This window comes from Artibeus jamaicensis, unplaced genomic scaffold (assembly GCF_021234435.1).
Source record: "Artibeus jamaicensis isolate MK-2021 breed Jamaican fruit bat unplaced genomic scaffold, CSHL_Jam_final contig_47, whole genome shotgun sequence".
Taxonomy (NCBI): domain Eukaryota; kingdom Metazoa; phylum Chordata; class Mammalia; order Chiroptera; family Phyllostomidae; genus Artibeus; species Artibeus jamaicensis.
Genome location: NW_026521848.1, coordinates 974,546 through 994,523, shown reverse-complemented (window position 1 = coordinate 994,523; position 19,978 = coordinate 974,546). Strand labels below are relative to the sequence as shown.

Below are 19,978 nucleotides of genomic sequence, written 5' to 3'. Positions count from 1 at the left end.
CAGAGCACCCTGCTGCGCCCCCACGCACACCGAGGCCACCAGTTCTGTCCTCCCCACTCCCAACCTTCCTTTCTCAGTGGGCCGCTGCCTCCCTGCTCCACCCACCCTTCCAGTGCTGTGTCCTCCTCACAGGCCATCGCCATCATCACGAAAAGCAACTCAGATCATTGCCGCCTGCCTCAAACTCCTCGGTGCTCTGAGGATGCCGTCCAAATTCCTTACCTGGGTCACAGAGCCCCAGGTCACCTGCTCCCGGCCGCCCACCTGTGCTGGAGGGCAGGTCCCTTGCTCCCTGCTGGCCCCACTGCCCTGCTGCTCGCTCCTAGTCCCACGTCAGCCCTGCGTGGGGCTGTTTCTTCTGCCCGAACGCCCTCGCCTGAACTTCACGTGGCTGTCGTCTCCCACCGGCAGCCCGGCCTACCTGTCACCTCCTCCAAAAGGCCTTCTTACTACCAACATCTAAAGCCACCCTGGCCACTTTCATATCCCTCAGTCCTCTGGATAGCATGGCCACTGCCTCCCTGGATGGAGTGGTCAGCCACGTGGGCAGGGGCTTGTCCACCTTGCTCTCAGAAGGATCGCAGCCCCCAGAACAGGCCTGGCCCAGGATCGGGGCTGTGCAGCAACAAGCAGGTGGAAGTCGAATCTGTGAGAACCCTTCGCCCTCTAGCAGAGCCTGCAGCTTGGAGAGCAGCCAGCAGACAGAGTGACAGACAGGGGAAATCGGGGCAGGGGGAGGGCAGAATGACAGAACCAAGGCACTTTAAGGGAAGGAGGCCCAGCTGAAGGGGGACCAAGCCCAGCCCACCCGTGGACTCGGGGGCCTGCAGCAGAGACGGGGCCCGGGGCCCACGGGGCTGCAGGCAGCCTGACCTTCACCCCCAACACTGTCCTTTGTGCAGAAAACAATCTTGTGACTCACCTTCAAGGAGGGGAAGGAAACATACGAAAGTCACAAAAATATATTAAAACAGCTGTTTTCTTCTCTCTTGGCACTGGCCTTCCTTCCCAGTGCCCCTTGCCCACCACCCTCCACGGCCTTTCAGAGAAAAAGATGCCCAGGGCAGGAAGACGGAGGTGCCCCGGCTGCAGCCCAGGGCCCGGGCGGTCCCTCCAGCCTGGGAGTGAGGCCTGCTAACAGTCTCTACGGGCTCCGCGCCACTGTCGACGAGGGGGCCGCTGGGAGGCCGGAGGAGCAGGAGGGCCAGGCAGGATGCAGCGGACAGTCGGGCCTTGCCACAGGGACAGAAAACAGAAGAGAAATGAACAGAGTGCAGGAGGGAGACAGGAAAGTTAAAGCAGTAAAAGCCGGGGGACAGAGGAGTGGGGGAAGTCAGGAAGCAGCAGAGTGGGGGGGCCCAGCAGGTGACGCCCACTCTGGGGACCGAAAGGCCAGGGAGCTGGGGTTTGAGGCAGTGGACGCTGCTGACAGGGAGGGGAGGGGACGCGGCAGAGCAAAGGGGCACTTGGCACTGGGGGAGGTAGAAAAACAGGCCCCACCAAGGCCACAGTCAGAGAGGACAGAACAGAGCACATGAGAGAAGGGACAGCCCCAGGGTGGCAAGGCCGGGCCACGACGACCACCTCAGACTCAGGAACATGAGGTGCGTCCCCGCAAAGCTGGGACCCAGCCCGAATGCCTGAGAGGCCAGCAGTGTCATCCAGAAGCGGGGCTCGTGCCCTCGCTGAAGACGGACGGAACCAGGAGCCTGGAAAGGGGCCTGCGCCCCACCTGTGGGCTAGAAGGTCCTGCGGCCCAGTCTTTTGAACACACTCACAGAGCCCGCGTGGTCCATCTGGGCACCAAGGCCCTCGCTGGAGCTGTTCCCCCTGGGCCCTAGAGTCCTCTTAATGGTGACCTTGACCTTGGCTGTGGACTTACTCTTGGTGCTCGTGACCTGGCTGTCCTGGGCCTCGGGCACGAGGGCAGTCTTGCCCAGTCTCTGGATGATGCTGACTTTGGACAGAGACTCTGGCTTCCTCTCGAGCCCTGAGCGGGAGGAAAGGGCCAGGCGCCGCAGGGTCGGGGTGTTGGCCGTGGTCGCGGAGCTTGTGGCCTTGGCCTTGACAGTCAGTGCTGGCTGGAGGCTGGTCTTGGCTGGACCCCGGCCGAGCTTCTTCAGGACCCCGGCATACTGCAGGACAGAGCTGCTGCTCTCATTGTCGCTGTCCCAGGCCAGATCCTCATCCACCTCGGGCGTGGCCCCCAGGCGGCTGAAGACTCCCGTGGGCTGTGGAGGTCAGAGACGAGAGGAGTCACTGAGTCACCAAGCCCGTACTCATGGAAGGCTGCCTCATGAGCCTGGCCCCACGGGGGTCACCTTTGGGAGACACACTCATTGGTGACGCCCTAGTTAGTGGCCAGAGCCGTGACGGGGGTTCCCAAGGGAGCTGGGAGTGGCTCAGAGGAGACTCCGTGGATTCGGGAAAGGCTCCCTGCTGAGGGGACGTCTGAGGTGAAATCTAAGAACTGACAGGAGGTGGGTCTAGTAAGGAGGGGGGAGAGAGCATGTGCCACAAAGACGGAAGGCCACCAGCTCAGGTTCGCAGGCGAACAGGAAAGAAAAGACGAATTTGGTCATCACTCAACAGGTACTTTCCGAGTTCCTACTCTGTACCTGGCCCTGGGCTGGGTGGTGCTGGGCACACGGCTGTGACCAAGATAGACCTGGCCCTGCCCTCAGGGGGCTCACAGTCCAGAGGGGAAGGCAGACCCGGCACTGGACATGACAGTGATTCTCTAACGACAACAGTTCCGGGAGCCTCAGGAAGCACCAGTGTTAGGCCGGCCCCTCAGAGCTGAGGCTGCAGTGGAAGGAGTGTGGGCTAAGTCCCCGCGTCAGGAGCGAGAACGACGAGAGCTCTCCCTGCGTGCCAAGCTCCCAACGGGGCTGCGTCCTCCAGCCGCGTTCCCCCGAGTGCTGGTGTCACGCTCGTGCTACGATCGCAGGAAGTGAGAAGAGGCCAGCGTGGGTGAGGCAGGAAACGTAGCGGGGAAGCTACACCACAGCTAATACAAGGCAGCATCTAACGTGTGCTCACCACGCCCCAGGCACCCCCAGCACCATGCAAGTGCGTAGCCCTTAATCCTCATGACCACGCTATGAGACGGGCACTGTCAGATATGAACACTGAGGTAGGAAGGGCATGAGTGTGTCACCAGGCAGTGGCAGAGCCTGGTCCCCTCCAGCCAGCGGGCCCAGGCTGGGCTCCTGACCACACACTGTGCCTGGAGCCCAGGAGACTGCCGGCCGAGGAGGGCGGGGGCAGGTGCCTGTCCTGCGGGGAGCGTGCACTGCTGCCGTGGGCAAAGGGCCGAGGGGTTTGCCGTGGCCGTGTGGAGACCAGAGGACACCGCCCTGTCCGGACAAGGACGAGAGGCAGGGCAGGCAAGACCGGTGGCACCATCAGCCTTGTGACTGCCTAGAATGAGGGCAGTGGGGGGCCCCTGAGCCAGCGCCCGAGAGAAGTTGCTCTGGGGAACGAGGCTAAGGCTGATGTGGGACATGGTGGGGGGAGAGGTCCAAGAGCAGCATCCAGGAGCTGGCCAAGCCCTGGGGCTGGACATGGGGAGAGGTCAGGGCAGAAGACAGAAAGGGAAGCCACCGGAGCAAAGAAGGGAACCGAGGCTGGACAGGTGGGGGCGGCAGCCCGCGGGAGAGCCCGGGTGAGGTGTGGGGAGGAGGGTCAGCAACTACACCAGGGAGGACGAGGATCGAGAGCCCCGAGCGGCTCCCTGTCTCCAACTCACTTTATTTCCCATCGTCGTGTCTGCCTTGGTCTCGGCGCCGAGGCGGTCAAACACGGACGTCCTGTGGACACCTGGAGGGAAGCGAGGCCCTCATGCAGCACCTGCTGAGGGGCCCTGCAGGCCCAGACCCGCTGAGCACCCTGCAGACAAGGGAGGGCCCAGAGCCCGGGCAGCAGGGGCACCAGCAGGCACGGACGGGGCCTGGTCGGGTTTCAGGTCTGTACCAGCGGGACGACACCGACTTCGACCCACACACGTCGGGCCGGTGTGAAATGTGGGAAGCGTCCCCTAAAGCTGACACGCGTTCCTCGTACCTGGTATGAGTTCATAAGGTGCATGTGTGGGAGGAGTTCTTACTCTCTGCTGGTGCCTCCCACCCTTTCTGGGGTCACAGGCCTCTGAGAGAATCGGTGAACGGTAACAAGTCCTTTCCCTAAATGGCCGCCCACTGGATGCTCGACGTTGCACAAACGCTGTGGGGACGTTAAACGACCACTGGCCAGGCGGGTTCGGGTGTGACTGGTGTCTGCGGGGACCGGTTTCAGGACCCCCATGGACACCGAAGTCCTTGAAGCTCAAGTCCCTCACGTACAATCTAAATTTCCACAGAGGTCAGAGCAGGGTCCTCCACTCGTCACTGCATTCATGTGGATTCAGCGTAGCACTCGGCATGCGGCACATTCAAGTTCTGTGGTTTGGAAATTTCTGGAGTTTTGTTCCCCTGCGTGTTTTCGATCTGCAGCTAGTCCAACCCACGGATGCGGAGCCAGGGGTTCGGAGGGCTGGCTGCAGATGCACATGTGCTGACACGCAAAGACCCCTGGAGAGGGGCCCTCGGACCCCACGGGATGACGCTGCGCATTCAGAAAGAGGCGCCTAGGTGTGCGTTGACAGGCGTACAGGTGCAGAGGGGTTCAGGACCCCTGCAGGGATGCCCGTCTGGAAAGGTGAACGGCGGGTGAGGGATGTGCAGGGGACGGGAAAGAGTCTGTTTTTACTGTATGTGCTTCCGAGTCATCCGAGTGATAACGACAGTTCCCACTTTTCTGGGCACCTGCCCTCAGCCAGGCCTGGTCCCACGCTTAGGGGCAGGCCAACAGCAAACCCGTGTCCCCGCCCCCTGGGGAAGAGCACCAGCGGAGGGACCAGGCAGGCCCGCCACGGACAGGAGGGCACCGGCGGCAACCTACCCCTGCCCCTGTGGCCACCATTGCTGTCCCCTCGGTGCGAGGCCCCTGGACCCGGTTAGAGCCTGCTCCACGGCCCATGCCCATGGGATGCGACCGAAGGGAAACCATCCCTGCAAAGCGCGCCCCTGGCCGGTACCTTTCGCCGCCTGTTGCTGCTCGAGGATCTTGCGGGTCCGGGGGGTGGTGCCCTTGGGCATGTTGACGATGTACTTCCCCTCCATCTCGGCAGTCACCCTGCGTCTCTTGGCAGGAACAGTCAGGCCCTCCTCCTCCCGGTGGGCCAGGGCAGCTGGGGAAGAGGCGGGGCGAGCGCCTTCTCAGATGGAACGCTCTCCCAGGGGAGAGGCTACATGCTCTGCAAAGGGCACCCACGTGCCCTTTATCTCCACGCATCCGCCGAACCGGCATCCCCTACTTTTCAACCACCCCCATCACCACGAACTCCGAACCACAAAGAAACTCAGAGGCCTGGGCAACATGGGGCACAGCCGGCACCCCCAGGCTGCAGGGGCTCTGTCTGTGTCCCAAACGGGCTCCTCTCCCCGCCCAGCCAGACTCCCCTCGGACTTTGGGTGGGTGGGAAGGTTCTAGAGCGCCCACCAGGTAGTGGTTTCACAGGTGTGCTCATCTTCAAAAATTAATCAAGCTGTATACTTACAAATTGTGTGTAAGTTACACCTCCATTTTTTAGAAAAGAATACCCTCAAATGTGTTAAGGATGAAAATGCCAGGCCCTCCCAGGCTATCTTTTCAATACTTCAGAAATTAATTTGAACTTTCTTGCTCATGGGACACAAATTGAAGGCCCAGAGGCGGGTGGAGGTACCTCCCGACACCCACAGCAGGAAGGGAGCCCGCGGGTGCGGTGGAGGCAGAGGACAGAGCTGGGGCTGGGGTCAGAGAATGGAGCCCCTCCCTGGGCCTCGGCTTCCACGGTGCCGAGGTCGCTGTTGAGGGATGGGTCCAGTGAAGGCAGGAAAGCGGCAAATAGAGAGGGGCTGGGAGCCCTGGGCCAGAGCCCCGTTCCCAGCTTGAAAGCTGGGACCCAGAAGAGGAAGAGAGACCCACCGCGGGGAAGTCTGTGGAGGGCGCGTGCTCCAGAACAAGGGAGCGCCAGGGCCGAGGCCCCGGAGGGCACGGAGCCTGCAGGGGACCGAGGCAGCAGGCAGGGGCGAGAGACACAGGGGCGCATCCCCAGTAGGACTGGGTTTTATTACTGGAGCAATGGGAAGCCCTGGAGAGATCTTGACAAGGGTGTGAAAGGATCAGGTTGAGGGTTCTAAACGACCTCCTGGCTGCTGAGAGGAAATGGTAGCTTCTTCACCTCTGACCCCAGGCACTGAGCACAGGGCTGGGCTCAGTGAACATCTGTTAAAAAACGACTGAACCGCCAGTAGTCAACGGTGCTGTCCTGTACACTTAAAACTGCATTAAGAGGGTAGATCTCACATTAAGTGTTCTTACCACAATAAAATAAAATTAAAAAAACGGACCAACCCCTGAGTGAGAAGCACAGGGCACCTGTGCTTACACACACCATCTCAAGTGCTTCTGACTGTCCTCTGGGTAGGGGACCGCCAGCCCCATCCTGTAGACGCGGAAAGTGAGGCCCACAGAGGTGCAGTGACCTGACCAAGTCGGACCACTGTCAACACACAGTGGCCTCCGAAGCACTTGCCATGTTGGGAACATGGCCCCCAAACACCACCTGCGAACCCACACTCGCCTCCTGCTCCCCCCGCCACCTGCCCGAGTTCCCTCACCTGCGGCCTTGGCGCTCTTCGCTGCCATCTTGTTGGACACAGTGACGGAGATCTTGGAGGTGCTCGTGTCTGGCCGCCTGGGGGGAGTTCCAGGCGGGGAGTCACGGTTCAGGCTGTTGGCGATCATGCGGGAGGCGGCTGTGGGGAGGAAAGGGGAGAGTCCGGTCGGGTGGGCCCTGGAAGGGGGTCCTGGCTGGAGAAGGCCGCCCTCGGGACTGAATGGGGAAGCACAGCCAGAGCCACTCTGCGGCTGCCCTGTCCTCAGCTGGGGATGCTTGGGGGTGGGTGGGCCAGTATTCCCAGGAACTAGCCTACTCCTCCCCACTCCGAGGCCCTTCCATGGGGCCCAGAGCCAGATGGCTCGTCCCGCACTTCACCCACCAGTTACCCAGCCCTGTGCTGACCCTCCCCCTCCCCTCCCGGCTCTGCTACAGCCAAGCTGGTCCCTGGGTCTCGGCCCGGCATGTGGTGCCTTGATACCCACAGGCTTGCTCTGCCTCTTCACATACGGCTCCTCTGGCGGGCACCTCCTCAGAGAGAGCTTCCTGAGCACCCATCGACCTCTGCGCCTTGTTCCCTGCACTACACTCCCCTTTCACGGCCCTCGTCACTGCTCGGTGTCCAGTTACACTTATCCGCTCACTGGGGGGCTCTCCCACAAGCACACGGGCTCCAGGAGGAGGCACTGCCTGGTTACTGCTGAAGCCCCAGCGCCTATAACATTCCTGGTACTTCACAAGTCCTCGATAAACATCTCCTGAAAAGATGAACACTATTGCCAAACTTCCCGACACCGCCACTAGATGGACTCTACTGCCAACCAACTTTATAGACCAGGGAACTGGGGCTCAGCCAGGCCCCCGGGCCATGTGTGTCTGGCTCCAGCTGGTGACCTCCCTCGGGAGTGGGAGGGCAGCCTCTGGGGGCCCCCATCTTCTGTGGAGCAGGAGGAGGGGTGTCCCAGATGTAAGGTGAGGACCACAGCCCACATCCTGGAGGGCCGGCCCCAGCGTGGGAGGGAGAGTCTGGGACACAGTGTTTTACCAAGACAGCTCAGTACCGCTTGGGTAGAGGGAAAACAAGTGTCTCTGCTCGGCTGAATGTGAACGGCAGTCAGGATGTCAGAGTCTAAAGAACTGTTGTTCTCGCTGCTGCCGAAACAGACACACACGTCTGGCGGCACAGAGGGCACGCCCGTGGCCGTGTTCGGAGCGCCGTTGTGGGGCGCTCTTCCCACCTTCCCTTCCTCACTGGTTTCCCCTTTCTATTTCATTGCCTATTTTCGTCACTAGTGATTTTGTTGGTTTTAATTTTTTTAATTTATTTTAAACTGCACTGGCCGGTGTGGCCTGGTTGGAGCACCATTCTGTAAACCAAAAGGTCACAGGTTCGATTCCCCATCAGGGAACATACCTGGCTTGCAGGTTCAGCCCCCAGTTGGGGCACATGCAACACACAACTGATCAATGTTTCTCTTATATCGATCTCTCTCTCTCCCTCCCTTCCCCTCTCCCTAAAATCAATAAGCATGTCCTTGGGTGAGGATAAAAATTTCTTTTAAGTATTTAATAAAACAGTCGGAATGATACGAAGAGTACACACCGCCTAATTTCATTCACACAGACTTGAAGACAAAACTCATCTACGCTGTGAGAAATCAAGGAGGTGAGTACCCCCGAGATGTGGCGCCGCCGCCTGCACGGCCGCCCGTCTGCGGAAAGTCCCGCAGCTGCACGCACTACGTCCTGGTCTGAACCCTTTTCTGTATGTAAGTCGTGGGATATGTTTGCAGAAAGAAACTCCAATGTGTTCAGCCTTCCTCCTCCTTGCCTTTGGGTAGGCCCTGCCCACAGTGACCGTGGGCTGAGCCATGTGACTGTCTCTGGCCAATGGAACGAGAGCAAATGTTACAGAGGCAGAAGCTTAGCAGGTGATCTGAGAAATGGGGCCTGCCCGCCTGTGCTCTTTCCGGAGCCCCGCATCTAGTCCTGTGTGGACGAGCCTGGGCTCGCCCGCCACAAAAGGAGAGGCGTGGCCAAGTTGCCCCTGTTGGCACAGACAGCATCACGCCGATCACCGGATGTGTGCGTGAGGCCTCCCAGCTCACCCAGCCTCGCCCAAGTTGCCAGGCAACCATCGAGACCAGCTGAACTGGTCCAGTTCAGAAATGGCCAGCCAAGTCATAAAACCATGAGAAATAAAAGTCTGTGTTTTAGACCAGTTTGGGGGTGGCTGTTAAGAGCAAAGGCTAAAATACGTGTTAATTTTTTCTGGTTTATTTTTTAAAATATATCCTACTGCCGAAAAGTATGAGTCAGTTCTCACCCTTTACAGGTCCCTCATTTCCAAATTCACCTCTTCACTAAGATGCGTGTGTAACTCTGCACCAACACTACACTTTTGTGGTCACTCACAGGCGCGCGGAACGGCCCGGACCTGAGTCGCGCAGCAGCCCTGCTCCCGACCGAGACGGGCCCACGCTGCGTCCTGGTCCCAGCTCTCACACAGTCACTGGGCGCTCCTCTCGTGCTCTACTTAGGGTCACGTTTTCATGCTTTTGTGCTTTTTGTCACTGACTTTGCTGCTGAGAACGACCCCGGGGCAGAGCGCCGGAGCGCCACCTGCTGTTCCTACGTGCAAGCAGGCAGCGATGGGTGTGCCGCAAACGCGCGTGCGCCAGACCAGCTCCACTCAGAGAGGAGGGGGGTGCTGTGGCCGTGACTTCAATGGGGGTGAAATAAGGTGTCTCTAAGTGGACACACGCGTAAAAGAAGGCTCTGCACGGCTGCCCTGATGAAAAATGTTCTGACCACAGCACTGTGGGAACCTGACCCAGCATCTCCCCCGGGCGGGGGGCGGTGGTCTGGTGCTGGCTAACTCCGTGTTGGCGGTGCCTCTGCAGAGCAGAACTCCCTCCGGCCCCTCGTTACCCAGTGCGTCCCGAGAGAAGAGGCCTCAGGCCTTTGCTGCCACCTCTGCAACTCCAGATGTGCTCCCCACCCCGCGGGAGTGTGACAGTGAGGGGCAGAGGGCCTGGGCAGTGGGGACTCACCGCTGGAGGCGCCTCGGCGAACCTCGCCTGGGAGGGGGCTCGGGCTGCAGGGCACCGACTCAGTGGCAGCTTTGCACATGTCCTGTGAAGAAACGAAAAGAGGTGCCTCCGTTACCACGGGGACAGGGACAGGAGGTGGGGACTGGGAGACCCAGAAACCTAAGCAAAACTAGGGGCACCAGAGCTGCTGGAGGAAGTACTTCAAGGCCTCCCGCTCCTAACCATGAGAAAGCGTCAGACAAGCCCCTACTGAGGGCCATTCTACAAAATACTGGACCCGCACTCTTCAAACCTGTCAAGGTCACATCAAGTCACTGGGCCCTGCCCCTGACGCTACTATGCTGTCGCATGTCTACTGTGATAAAAAAATTACACTCAACATATTTATCCCTAAAGTAAATCTACTTAATAAATTACTTAATCTACTTTTTAGTGAATTAATAAATCTACTTAATCAGCTTTAAAACTGATTAGCTGTAACTGAAAGGGGAAAAAATGTCAAGGTCACCAAAAACCCAGGAGAACGACAAAACTGTCACAGATCAAGAGACAAAGAAGGCAGGTCAGCACGGCCAGGCATCCTGGGACGGAGCCAGGACACCGATGGGAGACGGGTGAAGCCCGTGTGGCCTGCGGTTTAGTTAGTGACAGCTCACTGTGGTCCCCTTCTCAGTCCTGACAGAGGCACCGTCACCGTGTGAGGGGTTGACATTAGCAGAAGCTGAGTAAAGGGTAAAGGACACACAGAAATTTTCTTGTTGGAACTTTCCTAGAAATCGAAAATGATTCCCAAATTTAAAAGTTTAAAGAAAAAAAAGGTTTTCTCCATGACCGTCTCCATGGTAACTCGGGTAATGCCCGTGGCCGGAGAGCCCTCACTCTGGGGTCCTGCCCTGCCCGACGGGAACACGCAGGCCGGCTCCAGCTGGAGGGGCCCCTGGAACTGGGGAGCGTAACTCAGCAGCCGCCGGCCGGCACAGCGGAGGGCCTGAGAGTGCCGCTCTGGGGCCGGTTTCCTCCCCGTCGGATGCAGGGAGGAGCGAGTTACTCTGTCTAAAGGGTGGAGATGGCCTGGCAGGCCATGGCAGCGGCTGGTAAGTGTTAGCAACCCTAACTTCACAAACACTTCATTCCAGGCCTGGTGCTCCTTGCCACATACACGGTTTGGTAGATGGCCCCGGCCACCCTATGCCGCAGGACTGTGTGAAAAGCCTGTTTCAGAGACGCCCAGGGAGGTGAAATCACTAATCTAAGGACAGTGCGACAGGAGGGGCCGATAATGGAACAACCATACTGTCGGTCACCCACTGAGTCCCACAGGAAGCTCCCGTTCTGGGGACAGAGAAGAATCCTGGTAATGATGTTTATCATTACAAAGATGAGAACTAGTAACAATAATAATAGTTACACGGAGTCTTTACCGAAGCCCTACTTTTTACCCTGTGCTAGGGTTTTACATAGTGTACTACTGGCACCCACCCCGCAAAACACATCTGCCCATGTGCGCACACAGATGAGCAAAGTGAGGCTCAGAGAGCTCAGGCGACTGCCCAGTGCCACTCCGCTAACGCAGAACCAGCCTCGGAACCCAGGCCTGCCCGCCTTTGCTTCCGAGCCTCCTGTTGGCTCCGCCCCTGCCCCTTCTCCCCCCCACCCAAACCCAGGGAAGAAGCAGAGCACCCACCTGACGGTGCACCACCTTGGCGTGCTTGAGGATGGCGATGATGTCCCCCACCACAGTCACGCCCAGCTCATTCATGATTTCCTTGTTCAGATCCAGAAGCATGCTCTTCTGGATCCTGCAGGAGATGGTCAGTGTCGAGGCCACAGGTGAGCCAGGGTGGGTGGGCCAGCCGGCTCCCGGTCCCCTCCCATCTCTCCCCTCCTCTCCCCAAGTCCAGCTCTGTCCCCCGAGCCCTTACCTATTATCCACGAACATCACAGCGTAGTTGACAGCAGGCCCCGGAGGAATGCCGGCTTCCTTAAAGAACTGGATCCACTCGGAAGTGGCTGGCGGGGGTGGACAGGGCTCACTGTTCACATTATTCTCTTTGGAGAGCAACCACAGCAAAACCACAACAGTGCTTCCCACAATTAAATGCTCATCAGTGCCCGGCCCTGTGCCGAGTGCTCTGCATGTGTGACAGAATCACGCCGCCTGACAAGCCTGTGAGTTAAGCGGCACCGACTCCTCCACTTTGCCACCGAGGAAACTGAGGCCCAGAGAGGCTGGGCCGCTGGCCCGCAGCCACATGGACGAGCAGCAGAGTTCCTCAGCCCATGTGCTCCCGTACTGCCCTTCCCCTTGTGGCTCTGCCCTGCGCTGGAAGGTGACCTGTGGTGATCATTGCCAGCACAGCCCCCACCCCCATGCTTGACTGATTTGGGGCAGCTGAGACCCTGGGTTCTCTGCCCCATCAGCAGGCCCAGCCCTTGAGAGTGACAGGATCTGCAGGGGAATGGAAAGAAAAGTCACAGAGCCCTGGCCAGGTAGCTCAGTTGGTTAGAGCATTGTCCTGATACACAAAGATTGTGGGTTCGACCCCCAGTCAAGACATGTATAAGAATCAACCAAAAGCCCTGGATAGCCTGGCTCAGAGGGTTAGCACCGGCCTGCGAAAGTCACAGGTTTCATTCCCTGGCAAGGCACATGCCTGGGTTGAGGGCCAGGTCCCCAGATGGGAGCGAGGGAGGGGCAACCAATCAATGTTTATCTCACACATCGATGTTTCTCTCCCTCTCTTTCTCCCTCCCTTCTCCTCTCTCTGAAAATAAATAAAATCTTTAAAAAAACAAAAAGAATCAACCAACAAATGCATAAGTAAGTGGAGCAACAAAACTCTCCTCTTTCTCTCTTAAATCAATAAAAAGATTTCAACAACAACAACAACGAGGAAAAGGTCCCAGGGCCGTTCCGCGGGCAGTGAGCAAGCCCCCGGGCTCCGCACAGGAGGAGCCCGGCCTCCCAGTGCCTCACTGGGGGTTGCAGGCATCAACTCTGGAGCTTGGGTTCAAATCCTGGCTCTGCCTGGTCCCAGCTGGGGGACTCTGGGCAAGTCAGCACTTGGCGCTTCAGTTTCCCCGTCTGCAAATTTGGGAACATCTTCAGCGAGTGTGTACAGAGCACTTGGCACGGGACAGGCCCCGCCCGCTCCAGGGCACAGGACAAAGCCCCTTTCTTCCCTCCCGGAGCTGACATTGTAGAGGTACCAGCACCTACATCCTTGGGTCACGTGCAGACTCGGTGCAGAAGTCCACTCAAAGGGCTCCAAAGTGAAGGCTGGGCCCAAGGCCGTCCTGGGCCCCCTGCAGCCGTGACCACTATCACTGCTATTCTGCCACCACTACACACAGAGCCGAGGCCAGGAACAGGCAGACTCCACCCGGGTAGCGTTACTTCTTTCCTGTCCTCTAGGCTGTGACCTTCAAATCAACCCTGACCTGTCAGGCCAGGGGTCGGCTAAGATCATTGATTTCAAGGAGAACCTTTTTTCACATTTTACTATCTCCGAAGCCAGAATCTACCTCACCATCGATGGTGTGCCGCAGTTTAATAGGCAACACTCTTTCTCTTCCCCGTGGTACTTCGCATCACATCCGACATCCCATGCTCGTTTAGATCAGAGGAAAACTGGTACTGCTCTGCCCATTTTGCTTGGGACAACCGAGGCTCTGAGCGGGGTCCGATGTTCAGCAGGTGACAGTGCGGGGCTCCCGCTCCCGCCCAGGGACCACGCCTCTCCTCGGAGGCCTCTGCCCCCCAGGCCCGTATTTCCAGTTGAGAAAGGTGGACTCATGCCCACGGGAGAGGTGCTGCCTCCTTTTCCTCTGCACATGCGCTAGGTACCCACTAAGCCAGGGTGCCCTGGCTTCTTCCATCAGCCAAAAGCAGGTACCTTTGTCTAAGTATCAAAACGCACCACTCAGTGATTCCATTTATAAATGTCCAGAGTGGTAACTCGATAGAAATCCACAGACAGGAAGTAGATGAGTGGTTGCCAGGGGCTGCGGGCGGGGCAGTGACTGCTGATGGGTACTGGGGCTTTGGGGAGGAGATGAAAATGCTGAGGCCCTGGCCAGGTGGCTCAGTTGGTTAGAACAGTGGTCTCCAACCTTTTTGCTGGGGGGGGGGGTGGCCAAGGGGGGGCGGTGGCCAAGGGCGGACAGGAGGCGGAGCTCAGGCGAGGTTCAACAGGCTGTGGATGGGCAGCCCGGGGTTGGGGCTTCATCCAAATACACAAAGGTTGCAGGTTCAACTGCTGGTCAGGGCGCTTACAAAAATCAACCAATGAACACAAAAATAAGTGGAACAACAAATTGATGGCTGTCTCTCTCTCACATATACACTCCCCCTTTCTCTCTACAATCAATTTTTTAAAATGCTTTAAAATCGACTGTGGTGATGATTGAACAACTCTGTGAATAGAAAATATAGAACGTAAAAACTGCTGAACTGTACCCTTCGAACAGGTGATTGTACAAAATGTAAACTGTGTGTCAATCTTAAGAGGGACAGAAGCGCCACACGGGTTGGGGGTGGCTGGCTGCCTGAAGTCAGGTCAAGGAACCGCAAAGCCCCACACCCAGGCCGCGCCCTCTCGCCACGCACAGCAGGTCCTTGAGTAACACTGTTTCATTCAACGTCATTCTGTTATAACACTGACGAGATACTATATGACTTAGCTCTTGTTTATATCAATTTGCCTGTGATGAAACTGGTTTCATTGTATGCCGTTTTGCCTAAAGTTACACAACCTACTGACAATGTTTAGTGAGGACTCACAACATGACTAAGAAGGAAAATGTGCTCATAAGCCACCAGCTCTAAGACCTGCTCCCATTTCAGAAATAAGAGGAGCAACAATGTGTCTTGGAATCAGGGAGGCGTGGCTCCCTGTACACAGCACTAGAACACTCACAGCCGCTTGTCTGGAGTAGCCCCAGCCCAGCAATGCTGCAACCTCTACACCAATCAGCAAACGGTTACGTCTGTGGGGAAACGCTACAGAGCAGCGCAAAGAACTCCAGCACCCACGGCAACATCGATGACCTCGGACATTGTGTTCAGCAAAAGCAGCCAGGCAGAAAAGAACACGAGGCATGTTATGTTCATGTAAATTCAAACCCAAAGTCTATGGACTACGAAGAAAGGGAAAGAGAGATTATCACAAAGATAGTGGTTTATTCCATCTGGAGGAGAAAAGAGGTTGTGATTGGGGCTCACAGAGGGGCTGGCCACCTTCTATTTCTTGACCTAGAAGGTTGGTGGTAATTTGCTTTCTTTTTCTTTTTGTTCTTTAATCCCTCTTGTATGTGCCCCAACCAGGGATTGAACCTGCAACTAGGTATATGCCCTACCTGGGGAGGGAACCTGCAACCTTTTCTGCGCAGGACAACATCCAACCAACTGAACCACCTGGCCAGGGAAAAGGTGGTCTGTTTTTTAAACCTTTTCCTTGAACTATAAGGCACACACAACAAAGGGCCACATAAGTCAACAGGTTTTCACACACCAACACACCCAGGTAACCAGCACCCGGATTAAGAAATAAAACATTTCCAACACCCCCAGCCCCTCACCTCCCCTCTGTAGTTACTTCCCCTGCCTCATGCGGGGAACAGCCCGCTTCCAACAGTCGGAAATGTCTGCCTGGGTCTGTGCTTTATATAAATGGAATCATCCTGGATACACTCAGCTGTTTGCTTTTTAAGTGCTCCTAGGACCAAATGTTTGATGAACTTTTCTATATACACCATACATTTCAAAAATGTTTAAAGCTACCAGCTAATATCTGCGCTTTGACAATTCCAAAATGGAGGATTTAAAGAAAATAGGGTGATGAGGCTCATGAGAATAATGATAATAGCTAACACTCCTTGGGAACTACGCCCAGGATTTTACATTCAATAACCTCCTTAATCCTTATACCATCCCGGGACATAGGGAGCATTAGTATCTCCACTTTACAGGTGAGGACACGGAGGCTCGGAGAGGCCGTGTGGGAGATTTGCTGGACTGCAACACCCCCGCTCTTTCCGGCTGGACCGGGCTGTCAGGAGGCCAGACGCAGAGCGCAGGCGAGCAGGCCCCGAGCAGGCCCAGCCCCACCTCCCCGTTCCTCGGCGTACAGCTGTTCCTGCCTGTGACGGCCCCCCTCCCCCACCTCGTCTACCCCCAGCAAGGTCACACCTCAAGAAGGGCAGAGGGGAGCGGGGACCCCGGAGAGAAGGCTAAGACTCACCCATAGTCACTGAGACCATTGTCGCCCTGGCCCTGGTGCTGCTCCCTGGAGCCTGGAAGGAAGAACAAGGGGAGAGGGCCCATGAGTGGCCACAGGCTGTGGGTGCAACGTCCCTCTGTCACTGCCCACCGCCTGCCAGAGGGAGTTCCTGGACTGGGTGATCAGAGCCCAGGAATAGCCCGGAGCAGCTGGCTGGAGGTCAGCCTGGGCCAGAGCTGCCACCACGACGATCACTTGTGCCTGGGAAAGGCCCGAGGACAGCGAATGTCCACAGCGCCACTTCCACGCACCTCAAAAGTTTCCAGCTGGAATAAGAGGACAGAAAAAAGACACCCCCTGCCCAAGACTTTAACCGTAAATATTCACTCATTCATTCATTCAAAAACTGATTACTGAGCACCTACTATGTGTGAAGCACTCTTCCCGGAGCCAGGTATACTGAGGTGAACACACACATGGACTTGGCATCTGGGTGGGGGCGGGGGCGGGGGCACAGAAAGCAAGCAGAACTGTTAGCAGTGCAGGGTGTCAGAAAGCCTTCAGTGTCCTGGAGGGAATTCGGAGGGCTGGGAAGGAAAAGACTGCAATTCTAACAGATGACCAGGGAAAACCACTCTAAAGTGACGTTCAGAGACCCAGCGGAGGTGGAGGAGTGAGCCCTGTGGTTTACAGAAGAGTGTTCCAGAGAAGGTACAGCAAGTCCAGTGCCTGGAGCCAGGGGCCGCGCTGGCGTGTCTGAGGGACAGCAAGAGCTGGCGTGACTGCAGCAGAGTGAGTGAGGAGGAGAGTGATAGGTGACAAGAGTGGAGAGGTAGGGCACCAGGTCGTGAGGGGCTTCAGAGAAGAAATGAAGAGCCAGTTTTCACTTATAGGATTAGCAGGTGTTAGAAAGGTATTAGCACCAATCAAGACTTCCTCCTGGACATGAATAGCAGCACTGGAAGGAAACTAAGGGAAGTAACTTTCTCTCTCGGTGATTCGATGCTGTCTGACTCCAGGACCGCCTCTCCCACACCGCCTGGGCCCAAACTTCACCCTTCCCTCTGCTCCCTGCCATGCGCCCCAGCCCCTCACCCTGATCCTTCGCCCTCATCCCTCCTCCATCTCCCTGTGGGATGCAGAAGGCCCTCTGCCCGGCACACACCATCTGCCCCCCCCCCACTGCCCCTGCATTTTGATGGTATAACAGAAGCAGTGTAAGAGTAAGGACTCTGGAACCAGACTTCAGGGTTCAAATCCGGTTCTACCACTTACTAGCTGTGTGGCCTTGGCCAATTACTTCACCAGCCATGCTTCTATCCCCATCTGTAAACAGGGATGGTATAAACATCACTTACCGTAGACATATGCGGTGAGGGCTCGTGAGTTTCTGTGTACAAAGCACCCGAGCCACTGTCTGGTGCAGACTAAGTGCTCTCCAAGAGTGGGCCATTCCTCCCGCAGGCCTCCCACCCCAGCCTTCCCTCGGATACACAGGGGCTTTGCCTGCCTCCCGGTTTTCACAGTGTCACCTGTGCCTGGAATGCTTATCTCCTCCTGTCCTCCTGGCAAGCCCCGCGTCACTTTGCTTAGCTGCCGCCTGCTTTGTAAGCTTTCCCTAAGTCCGCACATGTGAGATTCTCTCTTCTGCCCTGGCCAGGATTCATCCCACCTCTCACCAGCTTCTGCTGCATCCCTTACTGATGAACGTGACCACAAGACATCATTCCGCCCGCTTTCTTCATTCTCTAAGACCCACTTTCCCTCCTGGGTTTTACTGCTGGACAAAGACAACACAACTGCATCTCTCAAAGGGCAGGGCATGGAGAGGCTTCAACATGTCAGACAGAACAACATGCTACATACCAAGCACTAACTACACACTGGACCAGAGCCAGGCATCATGCTGATGCCTCACAACCGCCTCATGAGTGAGGACTATTATTACCCCATTATAATCAATGAAAAAACCAACTCATCAAGGTGCAGTCGTCTGCCAAACGCCACAGCTAGCCAGAAGCTTCACCAGGATTCAAAAACAAGTTCTCCCTGATTCCAGCGCCCCTACAGCAGCTCCTACTGAATGTTTCCGTGCCAGACACTCAGCATATACACACCCCAGCGACCCTTCACGACCACAGGACAAGAAAGTAAAAATGGTCCCTGTGTTATGGATGAGAGTGGCAGGTCCCAGGGCACACAGTAACTGCGCGCCACGACTTGAACCCAAGCCAGTCCAATGCTATGACCAATGCTGGTGGAGGGGGGACTAAGAGCCAGGCACTGTGATCTGTTTTGCAAGGTGTCGGTCAATGCTTACCAGAAGCCTTCACGTACTGGTACCCTCCTACAGCTGCAGAATTCCCTGATGGACTCAGTATCCTCTCTCCACCATCAAAAGCCCATCTCCAGCGCCGACTCTGAACAGTTAAAATGATAACATTAACAACAGTGGAAAAATGACCACTCCCAAAACTCAAGTAATTACCATGTACCAGATGCCCTGTGCTGAGCCCAATTCACCACTTCCTAACTCTGATTCTGGGGTAAGTTTCTGGGTTTCACTTCCCTCAGCTATAAAATGATAAGAGCACCTAAAGAGGTTAGAGGGAGTAAGTTCATAAATGCCAAGCCCTTAGAAAAATGCTCAGCAGGTGACACGTGTGCACTAGACAAAATAAATAAATCTTCAGTGAGCTAGGGAGAGGGTAGGACAGTCACTATGTCAGTCGTGTGCAAAGCGTGAGCTGGAGCGGAGAACAAAGTGACTTGATGGGGTCCCTGGGGCCTGATGAAACGGAACCACATAGTATCAGTTATTCTCTTTCAGTTTCTGCCTAGTTTTATTTTCATTTTTTAATCCTCACCTGAGAACACCCAACCAGGGATGGAAACTGCAACCCCGGCATGTGCCCTGACCAGGGACCGAACCCATAACCTTTGGGTGTACAGGATGACACTCCAACCAACAGAGCCACCTAGTCAGGGCCCTGTCTAGAGTTTAACAGGTTGTTCCACTTCCATTGTATTTCAGGTTGTGTTCCTCCTCATGGCCAGCCAGGCCAGTCTTTGTTAAGATAGCAGATAATTTTTCCTCCTCAAGTTGACTGTAGAAAAATGCATCAGTAGTTTTAAAGAAAAGAAAAAAAATCATGGGATTTAGAAAAATTGGCCAAATGGTAAGTTGGAGGATGTTGCTTTCCCTGAGTCCAGATTCCAAGTTTTTCCTGTTTCTGTCTTTGAGCTTCCTCCTTCCCTCTGCTTCTTTGGAAGTTCCAGCTACACCAACGACTCCTGGAATCATCGTTATGATAGTCCCAGTCTAATAAGCTCCTACCCATTACTGTGCCAGGCCCTGTGCTAGGGACTTGATATGTACATTTCATCAGCATCCTCACAGGGACCTTATGATACTGGGACCATTAGCCCGCACTGTACAAATAAATAAAATGAGGTTCGGAGAGGTGAAGGCACAGGCCCACTGCCACGAAGTGGAGCTGAGATTTGAACCGAAATCTGTTGGATTCCAAGTCCAACAATCTTTCACGCTCCCACACCCTGATATTCCAGGCCAGTCACAAATATCATTATCAATACGAACAATACTAGTTCAATAACGAGTGGGCACTGTGCCAGGCTCTGAGCGAGGGGCTCCGACATGCACGAGCTGAATTCTCACTCCAACCCATAAGGAGGAGGCTGTAGTCGGATTATGACCCCCACTCTACAGAGGAAGAAACTGAGGTTCAGAGAAAAAAGTCGCTCGTCCGGGGCTACACAGCAGCGTCGAGACTGATTCCGGAGCCCCGAACGCCATCCAACCCCACCGCTTCCGGCCCAGTCCCACCTCCCTCGGCCCGCGCCTCACCTGGCCCTCCGGGCCCGCGCCCACTCGCGCAGCCCGCCCGCCCGCCCTCCCGGCGGAACCAACTGTCAGACCGCCCCCTCCCTTGGCACGGAGGCCCGTCCCGGAAGCGCCGCCCCGGCCTCCGGAAGCCGGA

At 56.4% G+C, this 19,978-nt stretch overlaps 1 protein-coding gene across 3 annotated transcripts; it reads right to left on the bottom strand.

Moving 5' to 3' along the window:
* Positions 1-944: 944 nt before the first annotated feature.
* Positions 945-19,908, bottom strand: CUNH19orf47 (chromosome unknown C19orf47 homolog). Of its 3 annotated transcripts, XM_053667521.1 has the most exons (11): positions 18,845-19,032; positions 18,298-18,397; positions 15,999-16,050; positions 11,679-11,766; positions 11,441-11,555; positions 9,757-9,838; positions 6,705-6,842; positions 5,078-5,230; positions 3,752-3,822; positions 1,883-2,231; positions 945-1,232 (listed from the first exon to the last, which is right to left on the bottom strand). In XM_053667521.1, exons 3-11 carry the CDS (start codon positions 16,015-16,017, stop codon positions 1,135-1,137), a joined length of 1,113 nt encoding a protein of 370 aa, XP_053523496.1. In that variant the 5' UTR covers positions 16,018-16,050; positions 18,298-18,397; positions 18,845-19,032; the 3' UTR covers positions 945-1,134. The 3 variants fall into 3 exon arrangements, with proteins under 3 accessions (XP_053523496.1, XP_036989459.2, XP_036989462.2); XM_037133564.2 differs by lacking the exon at positions 18,845-19,032 and adding an exon at positions 19,846-19,908 and having other exon boundaries at positions 1,141-2,231; XM_037133567.2 differs by having other exon boundaries at positions 1,141-2,231; positions 18,845-19,037.
* Between the last annotated feature and the right edge of the window lie 70 nt (positions 19,909-19,978).

Bases quoted from the DNA above. Each gene is read 5' to 3' on its own strand.
- CUNH19orf47 (XM_037133564.2), bottom strand. The intron at 9,839-11,440 runs GTGGGTGCTCTG...GTTTCTTCACAG, and splicing joins CCAAGGTGGTGCACCGTCAG to GACATGTGCAAAGCTGCCAC. The intron at 3,823-5,077 runs GTACCGGCCAGG...GCTTCCCTCCAG, and splicing joins GCAGCAACAGGCGGCGAAAG to GTGTCCACAGGACGTCCGTG.